The sequence below is a fragment of the Pteropus vampyrus genome, unplaced genomic scaffold (genome assembly GCF_000151845.1).
Source record: "Pteropus vampyrus isolate Shadow unplaced genomic scaffold, Pvam_2.0 Scaffold220, whole genome shotgun sequence".
In the NCBI taxonomy this organism is placed as follows: domain Eukaryota; kingdom Metazoa; phylum Chordata; class Mammalia; order Chiroptera; family Pteropodidae; genus Pteropus; species Pteropus vampyrus.
In genome coordinates, this window is record NW_011889001.1 from 91,278 (window position 1) to 106,714 (window position 15,437).

Genomic DNA, 15,437 nt, shown 5'->3' on the forward strand with positions numbered 1-15,437 from the left:
GGGATATCATACTTATTAGAAGAACAATAATAAAAACTAGTGATAATACTATATGCTGACAAGGTTGTGGAGAAACTGGATTTTTTTGTACATTGCTGCTAGTATTATAAAATGGTACAGCCACTCTGGAAAATACTTAGGCAGTTTCTTATAAAACAAAACATATAGTTAATGTATGACCCAACTATTACACTCTTGGACTCTTATCCCAGAGAGATGAAAATTTATGTTCGCACAAAAACCTATACACAAATGTTTACAGAAGCTATATTCATAATTACCCCAAATTGGAAACAACCTCAATGTACTTCAGTGGGTGAATGGATAAATACCCCGTAGTGCATCCATATCAAGAAATATTTTTCATCAATACAAAGAAACTCTTAGGAGTAATGAGAGGCTGTGACTACAAAGAGTCTGCACAAGAGAATTTTGGGGGTAAGAGAACTGCTCTGTATTCTGATTGTGATGATGGTTACATAAATCTATGCATGTATTAAAACTCATAGAACTCTACACCAGAAAATTCTATTTTACTGTAAGTTAATTTAAAATAAAATAAAAAAATTTTAAAAACCCATCAGAATAAAAAAGCCCAAGCAGAATTAAAACAAAAACTTGGATGATACAGAAAAATATAAAATAGAAATTGAAAATCCAAAATAGGACTACAGTAAACATGCTTTTGTAACCTATTTTCATCATTTAACACATCAGTGAAAGTAGCCACATGTCATCATTTTACACGGTTACATAGTACTCTATTCTATAGGTGGTTTATAATCCATATAAGTAATCCTTTTTTGGTTGGATAATTAACTTTTCCTGAATGTTTTGCTATTATAAGCAGTAATGCAGTAAACATTCTGATACACACCTCTTTACATACTTTTCAAATCAGTCTCTTTGAATAAATTCTTAAATATAGATCAAAGGGTATGGAGATTTTTGAGGCTTTTGTTCAATATTGGAAAAATTTCCTCATGAATAATTTTAGCAGGATATGATTATACCTACAGTGCAAGAGAATGCCCACTTTGCTCATTCTTACTGTGTTTGATTGCAAAAATTGGCCACAGTACTTCGTACTTCCTCCCAATGAGAAGCATTTTGTTCTGTCCATTGAATTTGGGCTGGCCTTATGACTTGATTTGGCCAGTGAGCATGTGGTAGGAGTGATGTCGTGCAAGCTCTGAGCCTAGGCTTCAAGAGTCTTTGCAGCTTCCAGTTTCATTCTTGGGATTCCAGCCACAACCACCATGTGAATGAGTCCAGGCTAGCTTTCTGGAGGATGAGAGACCAAATGGAGCAAAACAGAGCCATCTCAGGTGAAGCCACCCTAGATCAGCTGGTCTCCAGCCAACTCTCTAGCTGACCGCAACACATGAGCAAGTCCAGCCAAGGCCCATGATCAGCTGGGTGTGGCTCAGGAAAGAACACCCGGCCAATCTGCTGACTTGTGAGCCGAGAAATGCTTATTGTTTTAAGTCACTGAGTTTTCGAGTGGTTTGTAATGTAAAAATAGATCACTAATACCCTCACTGACATTTGATTTTTATCAATTCTTTAAACTTTTGTCAATGAATATGTCACCTTGTTTTTGCATATTTTAGTGTAGTGTTATTAATATATTTATTTGCCATTTTAAATTCTTATATTTTATGACTTGTCTATTTTCCTACTGATGTAATATTTTTTTCCTTATTGATTTTGTAAGAGCTCTTTTTATTAACCCTTTGCCTACTAAACATGTCACAATTATTTTTCAAAGAATAACAATACGGACTTTCTTGTGCAGCTCATAAACTTGCTCTGCAAGCCAAAGAGAATAATTCCCAATTTAAAAAGATACAGTGGGGTTTCTGAACCATTACTTTGAATGGGTTAACATTCGTGTTGAGTGTAATTTCTAGCACATTCACTGTCAAATAAAATCTGCCTGTGGCTTTCTAACTAAGACATTAAGCATTTCAAAGAGTTCAAAGCATGATTCAGCTCTGGTCTTAGGATAGGATCTGGCGCCATCACCATCAGCAGCAAAGACTTCCTGTGTGTCTTCCCATGATGCATGAGGCCTGGGCCTATTCTCCTTTGTCTCCCCACTTTCCACCTGAAATACCCTCAGGAGTTTTTCAAAGGAGGTGCCAAGCTGTACCTTGTGAAAAAAGGAATTGAGAAATATGCCCACTCTCTCCTATTTTGTAAGGCACAATACACAATGATCTGACAAGACCTGAAGCAAAGAAGTCTATCTGACCCAGTACTATATTGTCAAACACAATTTGGAAAATGCTTGGCTGGAACAGTCTCCAGAAACTTAGAGATGCTGCAAAACTGAACGACTTGTTGGTTTATGGTTCAACAACCAACAACCTCTTCCCCAAACTTCTAACGTCCAGGTACTTCCAACTACTCTCAATTCATCCACGTCTCTTTGTCAAAAATGAGGGAGCTGAGAAATAAAATACTGTTAAAGCCTTTCCAAGGGTGGATGTTGAGGTAGTCTCACATGCTGAATGGAGCCCTGGCGTGGAACCCCACCCATCAATGTTTCTAATCTCTTTTCTCCTTCCTGCACCCCCTCTTCTCTTTCTCCTCTTGGAGCTGACAGGGTCCGATGTCCAACCTCCTCCTGAGTCCCACTTCCTGGTTCTCTATCAAAGGGCTGCTGCTGACTGGCACTCCCCTGAGAAAAACTGCAAAGCTCCTGGCCTCCCTGATCTGTGTGGGAGTGTGATCTCCACTCTCATTCACAGGGTTTTAGTAAGGGTACTTCTGGGAGGCTTCTCTGCTCCCGGAACTGGGTCTGGGCCTGGCCTGCCATCTGCAGGTGAGCAGCACTCACAGTACAGCCCCATGCTTTCTTAACATGTAAAGTGGTAAGAGTTTGCCGACTATAGCATTCCTGTATCAAAGAAAACTTTTAATTTAAGGGAAAAAAATTAATCTGACCAATCTCCAATGATAATAGAATGGAACATCATTTGGAGCAAAATTTAAAATAAGATCTAAATCCTAAGTGCAGTCAGATACTGTTACACTAATCTTAACCAAATCAAAGGAAGCCCTTCTTGGGAGTTTAGGTCACCTGCTGTTTCTCTGAGAGCACCAGTACCCCGTTCTACCAGTCGTCACCCAAATAATATTTCTGAAGCTGCAGTTTTGACTGTCTTAGTGAAAGTGTATTAGTGATTATTCTCTGCTACCCCTAAGAAGTGACTCTAAGGCCATTTTCCCAGACGCCATTGGCTCTGCTTCCTTTTCCCTATCCTCTCAGAAGTGAGATGCAGCAGGCAAGTCCAACACGTCCGTGTACTGCCTCTTACCCAGTCCGGAGAGTTCTCCCACCTGACAGCCTCTCTCCAGGTCTCTCAGGTTTGAATTAGGATCTGTCTAAAAGCCTAATGTGCTCAGAATACCTAGTACAGAGATGGCAAACAGATTTTGTGTTGTTCATTAACTCTGACTGATTGGAAGTGGCTTCTTAGAGCACTGATCAATTAGCAAAGACTGTCACGCATGTGTATGTATAAATGTGTGTGTGTGTGTGTGTGTGTGTGTGTGTGTGTGTAGGGAATGAGAGATTCATGTCAGGTACCTGCCATCATTGACTCTAGGTGTTCATTAACTCTTTCCATAACTGGCTGTCACATTTACATCCTAGATTCTTCACCTTGGAATATTTTCCTGTGGTAGCTGAGCACCAGGAAACCTTAGCTAAAGCATTTGTAAATTTAAAAACACTCTTAGACTCTGTCTAGGTTTTTGCTCAGGGTGCGGTAGTCAGCTTTAATGTAGGGCATGATGAGCTCTGACATCCCACTAAAGCATGTTAGATGGCGACGGGACAGTCCAGCTCTGGACAACGCTCACTGGGTACTGCCAGACATGGTATGAAAGCCTCGTTCAGCAGCCCTAGATATGAGATGACAACTGAAGGTGCCAGAGCTCAGGGCTGAGACCCTTGGGACACCGGCCGTGGTGTGTGGTGAAGGCCATCTCTTGTGGCCCTAACTGACCCAGCTTTCACTGGGCTCTTGAAAAGACAGGGTCATTCATAATTCCTTCTGCAGAGTGGAGCTCCACAGAAATGTGGCAATTTGACCTAGTGCACGTGTGATCAGAGAAGGCACAGAGTATCTGCATGGGGATGAGGATGGAAGACGTGGAAGGATGGAAACCTCAACAGAAAACTGACTTCTCAAGTATAACTTTCGAGGCCTGAAGCCGAGGGAACACTCTCCTCTTATTCAACCTACACAGCCATTACAGATGCTTTTGAAGCCCCCTTCCTTGTGAAGATCCAAGATTCCAATGATCTTTTGTCACCTATTGTATCAAATCTACCACTGGATGACAAGATGAGGAGGGAAAAAAGCTGAACCATTCTGAGTGACAGTTCTGATGGAAATCTTGGATTTCTTGTCCGGCGGGGAGGTATGAGGGCTGTTACACCCAACAGCCCTTGATGGAAGGTGAGAGAGGTGCGGTGTATGGTGGAGTAGTTAAGCCCACTGGCTTTAGAAGTGCAGACATGGGCTTAACTTCCAGACCTGGTATGTGCCAGCTGTGTAACTTCAGGCAAATGACTAAAACCTCTCTGGCCCCAGTTTCTCCATCCGTAAAATGGGAGGATAACCTACACAGAAGGTGGTTGTGGGATTAAATGAGGTAAGCCGCAAAAGAGGCTTAGGTCCCAGAATGGCCCATACCAAGTGTTCCCTCTGGGGCACTGCCGTTATTGATATAAAGCTGCTCTAGAGCTGGTGTGGGTCACAGAACTGAACTCATGAGTTTTGCAGCTCCCTGGATGAGTAGGAAGGTGGTACACAAAACAATGATTTCCTTGGTCACTATTAGCACGTACGTGTTTGCTTGGCACTGGCACCAACCTCAACAAGGCCGAATCCAAATGTTTCACCTTCCTTCCCCAAAATGCTCCTCCTACATGTCCCCCATCTCCGTCCTCAATCTTAAACCTTGGTTTCCCTCTTTTACACCCCAAACGCACACCATGGGAAAACCTCTCTGCCTGGTTTACCACACTGCCAACTAAGGGGTCTTCTTGCATCCACACTTGCCCACTTGTTTACTCTCATATTTAAAACCATCTAATAGTTTCCAATCACACTCAGGTTAGAAGCCAGCATGATCTTCAAGATCTGCCCTGTGTCATCTCTGACTCATCTCGCTACCCCTACCTTGACTACGCCCCTCCAGTCACAGTGACCTGCTTACAGCTCCCTCAACTTGCCAGGCAAGCTCCTGCCTCAGGCCCTCAGGCCCTGTGCTCCCTCTGCTGGAAGCTCTTTCCCAGATGCCCATATGGCTTGTTCCTTTACCTCCTCCCTTACTCAAATGTCACTTTCTCAGGGAGGCCTTTCTCAACTATTCTATTTTAAATTGTCCCCTGTGGTAGGCTGCATAATGGCCCTTAAAGATATCCGTGTCCTAATTCCAGGAACCTGTGAATGTTATTTAATATACCAGAGGGGATTTTGCAGATGTGATTAAGTTAAGGATCTGGAGATAGGAAGATTAGCCCGGATTATCTGGGCGGAAACAGAGGCAGAGGGAGATTTAACTACTTATGTGGGGAGAAGGCAATGTGACAATGGAAGCAGAGATCGGATTGATGCAGCTACAAGTCAAGGAATATCAGTAGCCTCTAGAAACTAGAAGAGGCATGGAACAGATTTTCCCCACGAGCTTCCGAAAGGAACCTGCCTTGCTGACATTTTGACTTTAGCCCAGTGAGACTGATTTGAAAGTTGGGGTCTCTGGAACTATCTAAGAGAGTAAACTTGTGTTAAGTCACCGAGTTTGTGATAGTTTGTTATAGCAGCCATAGGAAACTAATACACACCCATATGCATACATACCCACTCCCTATTCTCCTTCCTGCCTTATTTTCTCCTCCAGATGTAGCTGACATCCTATAATTTACTTGTTAGGTTCATCTATCTCCCTACGTAGGGTGTCGGTACCATAGGAACAGGAGGCCTTGTCTGTTTTGTTCTCTAATGGATCCCCACTGCTGGCATCAGGAACTGCTTTATGTGGAATGAATGGGCCAATATTAGTGTGAACTCTGCCCCAAAGAGGGGCGGCCCCATCTGTTGCTGTGGCCCAGGTTCTTTCAGGACATCGCCGGGCCAGCCCATCCCAATCTACACAGGAGTCCCTCCTTCTGCCAAGGCTTCCCTCCTTCCTGTCTCTCTAGAAGCCTGGAACGCTGGGCGGTGGTGAGTGGCACACGTGAATGGTGCATGCGAGCTGGGGTGTGGCGTGCAGCTCTGGTGACTGGCAGGCCCATCTGCCTGCAACACAGGGGAGGCAGTGCAGTGTGGAGGTCTGGCCTGAGCACCCTGCTCGGGGACTGTCGCATCCCCAGTCTCAGCTTTCTCATGTGTTAACTGGAATAACGCCATGACCCCATCAAAAGGTACGGCAAAAGCTAAGTGAAATAAGTGGTCAATAATCCTCTCTCATTTTATCGAGATTGTGCTTATTCTTATTTGGTGGCCAGCTGTGTACTGCTTCCATTTCAGAGAAGCAGAGGGGCCTGGGCTTGTCCTTGTGGTGCTCAGGATAGGTGGCAGGTTGCATGCAGCCCATTGAGTGGCTCTGGGGCCTGTCTTGGATCTATTGTCCCAGGAATTCTGGCCTAAAGGGATACTGACCCAGAACTCCAGGAGAGCCGGCTGCCTTGTGCTGGTAACCATGCCGACAGGCTTTTCCTAAACCTGTTTCAGAGAGCAGTTCCCCAAGGTTCCAAAACCTCTAGGGCCTCCAGAAGACTTTTGCTTCCAGGGAGCCACCCCTGTCCCCTGGATGCCATCAGATAATCTTCTTACAGGTTAGGACAACAATGCTGAGAGCATTGGTGGTGAAATCTTTAGGCCTAACTTTTGGGAGCTCTCAGACACCAGGCCCTGGGTCTTCAATGTGGAGCAGAAAACCGAGCAGGGGTGGAGGGATCTCTACCCTGGCCCAGTCCCCAGCCAGAGCTGGGAGACTGGAGCTCTACTGCTCCACATGAGCCGCAGGGGGAGGCTGGTTTCCAGGGGGCTGTGGAAGCAGCGCTGTGTGAAGGTTAACAGCTGAGGCCTTGTGGTGGTTGTGGGGAGGTCAACTGCCCAGCTCTGAATCTTGCCGGTCATTCGATCATGGACACATGACAACCTTTCCAAGCCTCAGTTTACTCGTCTGTAAAATGAGGATTCTAGGAGTACCAATCAAACAGGATTGTTGTGAAGTTTAATTTACATGAGAATAATCATGTAAATGGCTTAGTAGAATGCCTGGCACATGGTTAGTGCTCAATAAATGTTATATATATTGTGATGGCAATGAGGGGGAGGATGATGACACCAGTGGGTTCTGTTGCCCAAAGACTTTATTTCTCATCCCACGATACCATGCAGCCTCTCACTGCTTCCTGTGGGATGTGAGAAGAGGGAAAAGAGGCTCCAACACCCATGGGGCAGAGAGGACCCTGCTCCCCATAAGTCTGTGCTCTGCAGTCGGCTGTCTCTGGCAAACAGGAGCCAGAATACAGGTCATGGCTAGTTGCGAATCCCTTACCTTGGTTGTCATAGGAAGTGATGACCTGGGTCTGCTGAGGGTGCTGCTTCTCCGCCAGGTGTCCTATTTAAGAAAGACAGAGAGACCTGCAGTGACCACTGGGATCACAGTGGAATTTCCCCCGGCAGAGCTGGGAGCTGTGTATGTCTGCAAGAAAGGCAGGCTGATGGGCGCCAAGCTCATCCCAGGCCTGGCTTTAACATATGCACACTCGTGTGCACAACCCACAGCATGCACACACAGGAATTAGCATAGTGATACTTGAGCGCAGAGGCCAATGACTGGGAGCGCTCTGCACGCACCCTCATGCCTCTCAGCAGGTGTCAGCACAGGCTGGGTTTCTTCACAAGAAGCCAGGGACACCTCCATGTTTAAGTAACCACAATTCCGGACTTTGGTGTCACCAGGCACAATCCCGAAAGTGCATGGGTATGCCTGACATTCCTACCTTTGTGTGGAGTGGCCTGAGGGGTTCCTGTCCTAATTTTACAGCTGGGAGGCCCACAGCTTGGACTGGTAACTTTTTGCCAGATCCTGTGGTCAGGAAGGGTCAGACCTAGGACTTGAACTCCTAGTCTCCTGACTCCTAGTTCTGCCTCTTGTCTCCGTCTGAGAAGAATGGGAGCAGCTTGCCTCCTGCTTCTAGCCTAGGACTTGGGGTAACTTGCAGTTTGGTTCAGTTTTACATTTGCAGGGCACCCACTATATGAAAGCTTTCTCCACCAATTAGAGTTATTTACGTCCCTGGGACACAGAGCTTCCCCGAGCCTGGTGGGGTCAGGCTGCTGTGTAGAGATGCCCCATTCCTACTGTAGGCCATGAATGGGAGCCACAGGCTTAGCTGCCCCTCCTACCAGAAATATCACCTTTCCTACATCTCTCCCTTTATAGCCGCTGCAATGAGCTGGTCTCGCTGAGGTTACCTTGAATCTTTGCTTCAGAGGGGTGGGAGGGTGGGGCTGAGAAGGGCTAGGGCTGTGGCAGGTGGAGGTTTCCTTTCTGCTACCACCCTGGCCAGCCATCTTCTCCCGTGGCCTTCCATTGGTCTGCAGAAAGGCTGTCAGGCCTTTCACTGTAAGTGCTCACTGGGACCAGTGCCTGGGCCTGGAAACAAGCAAGCCTCTAGGGCACGGGACTGACCAGGTTCCATTTGGATGACATCTCTTGTGTACCCTACCAGATCTGCTATTCAGTGCTTCCCATGCCTGGGGCCACGTCATGGTGGGTGAGTGGGACACTGAGCTGGGCTGGGCTTTCTATCCATCTGGCAGGGTCTTGCCCTGGAGAAATCTGCCTGCTCCAGCCTTCTCCTATGAGCAGGCCAACCAGGACCCTTAAACCCTGGTCTGTGATAAGTTGTTTGGCTGAAGTTCCAGGTCCACAGGAGCTCTACCCAGGGTGATGCGGTACCCTGAGTTGGAGTTCCAGGCCAGACTCAGCTAGGACAGGGAGGCCACCTCCTGTGGGCATAGCTGGCTGCATTTCTGCTCTGCTGGCTGAGGGAAGAAATAGGATATGGGAAGGGAATCCTCAAGGAGGGCGATTAGCTGGCATAGCTGTTGTGGGGTATTTATAGTCAGGGCTGCACAATTGGTTTCCCTGTAGCTGTGGGGCGTCAGTCCCTGTGCTGCTAGGCAGACTTCAACCAGGAACAAGGAAAGCAGCCAATCACAGCAGGGGAAACCCGTTGCTGGACAAGCTGGGGGCAGGGTGGCTCAGCCCAAACACCAGCTGTTTGGAAAAGTTTGGAGCACTCCAGGCTCCCCCACCATCCCGCCCCCTGTACACCCCCAGCCAAAGGAGTGCACAGGGCAGCAAGAGGGGGCACATGTGCCCTTTTGGATCAACCCCATGTTCAGCCACATTTGTGCACACTCCACCAGCACAAGCCTTCAGCTGCTTCCTTCTCAGATGAACATGCCATCCAGTTTCCAGGGCTGAGCGGCCTGCTGGTTACCAGGGCCGGTGTCCTGAGCACTAGCAAGGCAAGTATGTACCCACAATCTCGCCATCAGAAAACGCAGACAGAAGCTATAATTTTAATTTCTGCATGTATATAAGTGTGCCATTTGAAAAAGAAATAAAATTTTACTTTAAATTACATATATTGGTAGAGTGGTGGAACCGTCATCTTTTCCAAGTTCAAGGCCTCTGTGGAGCCTCTCTCCACCCCTGCATTTACCTGAAACTCTCAGTTTTTGCAAAAACTATTTTAATCATCCCCTTTGATGGCTGACGCATTATACTAAGACCCACTTCAGGCCTTTTAGACGAGTCTTGTAATAGTTACTGGGTCCCTTTGTGTTTTGTTGTATTTTTCCATTAAACTTCCTCCAAACCAGGAACCCTGCGGATGGTGAAAAGAGGATGCATTCAGTATATTTCAATCCTCTGCTGATGGAACAGCATGCCCGAGAAGACATAGATGGATTTCAGACAACTCAGGCAAGGTAAGGGACAGCAACAAATGAGGATGGTACATCTCTTCCCTGTCACTGCAGCCCAGTTGTCCGCTTACTCACTCACACAACTGGCCTGGCCGGGAACATATGCCTGCATGGGCTGCTCTGCGTTTCTGTGACTGACATGTCTCTGGAGATATGATTCTTATCTTAATTTTGATGAGCCTGAAGCATAGTTTCACTAATTTTGGTGTCTGCTTCAGGAGAGCTAGAGCATGTGCATAGCAAGGTTAAGGAAGCTATCTCACCCATGCACGTCCGTCGGTTGGGACTCAGAAGGGTGGTCCCTGGGACAGCGTATCTCGAGGATAACTCATCCCCAGGCACAGGGTAGAGAACACGAGCAAGCTCTTCGCTTCCAGGATGTTGAGACGCAACTTCAGTGAATGGTATTATGATTACAATAATTTTAATGTCGCCCTATGAGGGCAGGGGTTCTTGACTGTACTGGCCACTGTTTCATCCCTAACAATTAGAACCTTGCCTGGCACAAGGTAAGCACTGTAGACCTTTACTGAGGTAATGGATGAATGAATTTCCTTTTAGAACTCCACCCTTCCCTTTTGTTACTATCAGAAGAATGGCAGAGCGTAGCTGTTCAGTCTTGCTCAATTGTGGTCCTGTTTCCCTATTTGTGGAGGGTCACGGAAAGTGGTTCCTTCACACTGACATCTGATGAATCAGCCATCTGATCTGGAGTCTGACTGAGCCCCCCATTGGGGCTCTATGAGTGCCCCAATTCCTTATTAGAATTCTCACATGCCCACAGTGCAGTTACGCTGATGTTTATTCCTGGAGGCTGGTCTAATGGATCCCTGAAGGGCACAGAATAAGGCCCAGTATAGCTGGTCCTTGCATAGAATTCTCAGATCTTGAGCCTGCAGGGGACAGGCACCTGGCACCATAGAAGAGGTTTCGGAAGGTGACTTCTCTCAGATTTTATTGTATTCTGGGCTCCAGGCCAGTAGGGTGCCACTGGCATCTCCCAGGCTTCAAGTAATACTGGTCCAAGGCAAGCTGTTGTCCTCTCTATTCAGAAAAATCTTCAAAAGACGATGACCTGCATGACAGTACAGCCCCACTTCTGTGGGAACACACCCAAACCTCACTTTGCCAAATGATGAAGTCTTCCCTGAAGCTCACCGAGAGAACAAGTGAGTGCTCAAGCTTATGGCACTGCCCTTTCTCCAGCCTCCAGGAAATCGGGGTACATGATGCCAGGGAAAACTTTCCATGCGCACAGTGGCCCCGGAGGCCTGGCTGAGCCATGAGCAGCCACTCTCAGAGTGGTTAGATGTCTAGAGCCAGTATTCAACAAGTGAAACCCAATGCTTCCAGTCATTTCTCAATGTGATGAATTCCAGAGATTAGAAAAAAAAATGAAAAGAGAATTTACCATACAGGTCATTTCCTTCTAATTTCTGCCATTTCTGGATTCCGTTTCCAACGGCTTGGAGTCCTGTGAAATAACAAGGACCGGCGTGAGGCTCTCTGCGGTGGAGAGACCCAGGCCCAGCGAGTGACATGCCAGTTGCAAACGTATCTGGATTAACGTGAGTGGCATAACTTGGTTCTCCAGGGAGCTGAGGGAGGCTGCCCATGAATGAGATGCCCTTGGGAGCATGAATGCAACCCTCACCGTTGAAAAACATTTTAAAAACCCCATTAAAACAGTAGTTTTCAAGAAGGGTGGGGTTGGCTATCAGGATCATCCACGGAGAAGTTTCACAATACAGATACTCATTTTTCACTACCACATCTCCACCGCATAAATATGGAAGCATTATTGCAGAAAACGTTTGCCATTCATCTTGCCTGCCTATTTCTGGGTGTGCCACTTGATGGGTGTAGGGTGGGGGTGGGCAAAGACTGCCTATCCTTGTGTTAATTGAAAGCGATAGCTGCCTGCTCTCTTAGCCTCCCTTGCAGCTACGGCGTGGACATGTGCGGGCCGGGCATGGCTAGTCAGTGGCACCTGTGTCCATTTCCATCTTAGGAGCTGGTGAGGCAACAGGAAAAAGAAGGGACGTGCTCTCTCTCTCTTTCTTTCTGGTGCTGGCTGGAAGTGGTGGCTGCGAGGTCGAGATCCTGGCAGAGAACTGGTGTACGTTCTGACAGTTGGAACAACTGCAATAGAATCAAGTTCCTGGTGTGAAAGGAGCACCTAGTGCTCCTTGGCGGCAGCGGAGGTTTCCTCACCAAACCAGCTTGCTGAGCAGCTGATGGTGCTGTTCGTGACAGCTCAGCCTTGATCCTGCTTCTCCAGCCCTTTCAACCACTCCAGGGCCCCCAGTCCCTTTTTCTGCAGAGCCCTCTACAGTCTGGGACTTACCACATGGAGTCCTCAATGACTCACTTGTAGAGTGGAATGAGCATATCACATTGACTTTGGGGATAAACCCAAGACTTCAAAACTCTTTCAGACTTGGTGCAGGAAGCTTTATGCTGCCTCCTCCTCGGCCAAGGGAATACCTGAGACGTGCTGAGAGGCTCCAGGAATATTTTTGAGAAGCACTGTTCCAAGGGAATGAATGGGAAAATACTAGGGCCCTGGAGAAAGGGGAGAGAGCACCTGTTGGCCTTGCAGCCCAAATCCCCTGGTACACACGCTCCTTGCCTCCTGTCCCTCTGACTCTTTTCTGCCACAAGGACACAGCAGAAAGCCACCTGGTCACATCTTCACTCTGTCCTCTGCATGGTGACAGTTACTGAGCTCAGGCTCTCTTTTGCAGAGCTGAGGACCTGGAGTGGGAAGGAGACAGGAGGAGACGCCTAGCAGTGGGCATGGACACGTTTTGGATCTTGTGCACCAACAAGAGGCCTTGGAACAAGCTTGTCTTGCTCAGCATTTCCCCTCCTTGGGCTGTGTGGGCCTGTAAGCTGGCTCTTAGCAGGTCTCAGAGGCTGCGCACTCTCCCTTTTCTCTTTCTTGAGAAAATATTTGGAGAAAAATATCAGCAGAAAAGCCTTAGCAAGCAGCGTCTTCTTTCCCTAAGTCATGGTCATGCATGTGGAGTACGTTGGTCTGGAGTCATATAGGGTCTGTGGCAGGTGTCGGACACCTCCCAGAGCAGTGCTGATCCCTGACATTTCGGGGCTTCTTCGTGTTCTTCGCCTTCTCTAGTGACAGAGCCTTTAGAAGAGATGTGATCAGAGCAGCAGAAGGAGGTGCGACTTATGGGCTGACCCAGAGCTGTGCCTCTGGGGGGCCTTCTGGCCATGCCACACACTGGGGAAGGCCTTCTGGATTGCAGTGTGTGAAGTAGTGCTGTCTCATTTCTATCCAGGAGCTAATGGCCTCTGCCCATTTCCTCATTACAAATACCCTGGAGCAGGCATCTCCCCTTCTTCCAGGAACAGCTCTGAGAACTCGGAAACTAACCAACCCAAACAACTGCTGGTCCCCAAATTCCTCCCGAGACCGAAGTACCTGTCAACATTCTCAGCTCTTCAGAATCTATTTCTTTCCTCTGCCTGCTTCCCCAAGGGGTCACCAGGAATTGTAGGGCAGCTCCAGCCTGTTTGGCTGGTGGAGGCAAGGCTGTCCATGGCACCATGACTTGAGTGAGGCAGGTGGAAAGTGAATGTTCAATGTGCACAGAGGCTCTGGGGACAGAAGAGCTGGGGCAGACTCCGAGGAGCTCCGAGGCTGGAGTGGAGGCGGGAGGCAGAAGTAATTTTACTGCGTAGGCTGTGGAGCGTTACTCCCAAGGCATGGGCGCAGTCAGCCTAGTGCACACAGAGACCACTCCGCCAGGGCTCCTGAGGGCTTTCTCCTAGACCCCAAAACAGGAGGTTCCCAGACTTCTGAGGGGCTTTTTAATCTCCATTATTATCCATCTGTACCCTCTTCGCGTCGTGTCCTCTCCTCTGAAGAATACAGAGGCCTAAGACCTGCTTTCCACATCACGCTATAAACAGTTACTTTATCTTTCCAGTCTACCCTTCCTCAAAAAGTCCGTAGGAAAGGAAAATTAATAGATAAGTTAAGGTGGGGAGAGCAGATTTCAAACCTCATCCTATCTATGCCTATGTGCCCTTTACATCTTTTATGCCTTCTGCAGGAGGGGTGGAGAGGGCTCAAGAAAGGGAAACTGAGGACACGACTTGCGCAAGGACACCAAGGGAGATCCCCATCATCCAATCTGACTCAGCACACAGACTCCCCTGGGTCCCCTGCACTCTGCATGTGCCATGTAGGGAGCAGGCTTCGGCCACCCAGGGGTCAGGCCTGAGGCTCTGGTCCCCTCCTTTCAGGGCATCTTCCAACCCTGATCTGCACCTTTCAGATAGTGGCTGCAGGAAACTGGCTGCCGGGAGTGACAGAAGCACCCACAGGCCTGCGCAGGGAGTCAACCCGGGGCAATCACGGGGCTGCGCGTTGCCAAGGGACGCCAGAGCCACAGCGTGGGGGCGCAGGCAGCCATGGGGAGAGGGTCGGTGTCGCTGACCTCGTTCGGGGGCGCGTGGGGCGTCCCCCGGCAGGCTAGTACTTAGGTGAGGAGGCCAAGGTGCCAGGGGCCGCCGGGGGTCGGGCCGGGCGCGCTTTACCTCCTCTGCGCTGCGGCAGCGCGCCCGGGTCCGCCTGCAGGTCCGAGTGCGTGCCCTGCGCAGCGCGCCGCTTCTCCGAGTGCACGATCAGCAGCATGTCGATCGACACGGCGTTGTTATCCTTCTTCAGCTCCATGGTGTCACCTCACTCCCCGCCGGCGCGCCGCGGCCGCTTCCGAGGCTGCCTGCGCTGCAAATGGCCCCGTGCGCGCCGCTGGTCGGCGCGGGAGACGGCGAGGGCGCGGGAGAGGGCGCTCCCCCGCCGCCGAGCCGCTGCGCGCCGCGTTTCGCTGACTCTGCCAAACACGCCATTAGGGCCCGCCCGGGAGTGCGCTCCCCTAATGAAGTGGCTCTAAGTCACCTTTGAAAGGAAATCCCCGGCTGAGCCCAGACCTGCACCGAGGCCACTGCAGGCAGAGGCCACCAGCCCCAGAGCCTCCTGCCCCGCGTCCCTGCCTATCGCCCCCTGCGCTGAAAACGCGGGTCCGGGGCTCCAGGACTGCGGGCTCGGCGCGCCTCAACCCCACCGTCTCGGGGATGAGGGGTGGTTCCCCAAGAGGGCCCGAAGCAGACCTCTGAAAGCCACGGCAAATACAGAATCACGCAGAGCTGCCAACAAGTGAGTCAGATCAGGAAAAGGAAAAAAAAAAAAAAAAACCCAAACAGCAAGCGGGATCTAGATTAAATTGCCAAGTGTGGAGAAATTGGCCGAGTTTTGGCCTTAGCTACACTCCTTCCCTGGGTGGGTTTTGGAGATTTACAACTTCCAAAACCTCTGAGGGAGGTAGATGGGGTGTTGGGGTCAGACCCTCTCCCCACATTATGGCCCCACCAGAA

General features: G+C 49.0%; 1 protein-coding gene across 2 annotated transcripts in view; it reads right to left on the reverse strand.

Annotated features, from left to right (window-relative positions):
• KY (kyphoscoliosis peptidase) overlaps positions 1-14,801 on the reverse strand; it is a 45,394-nt gene extending 30,593 nt beyond the window's left edge. Inside the window, exons 1-3 of one of the 2 annotated variants that reach the window (XM_011373191.2) lie at positions 14,601-14,801; positions 11,446-11,508; positions 7,588-7,650 (exon numbers count right to left, since the gene is read on the reverse strand). In XM_011373191.2, the coding sequence (XP_011371493.1) occupies positions 7,588-7,650; positions 11,446-11,508; positions 14,601-14,736 (262 nt within the window). In that variant the 5' untranslated portion in view covers positions 14,737-14,801. Of the gene's footprint in view, positions 1-7,587; positions 7,651-11,445; positions 12,332-14,600 lie in introns of those variants that run through there. The other variant, XM_023538402.1, reaches the window with a different exon arrangement.
• Positions 14,802-15,437: the final 636 nt, after the last annotated feature.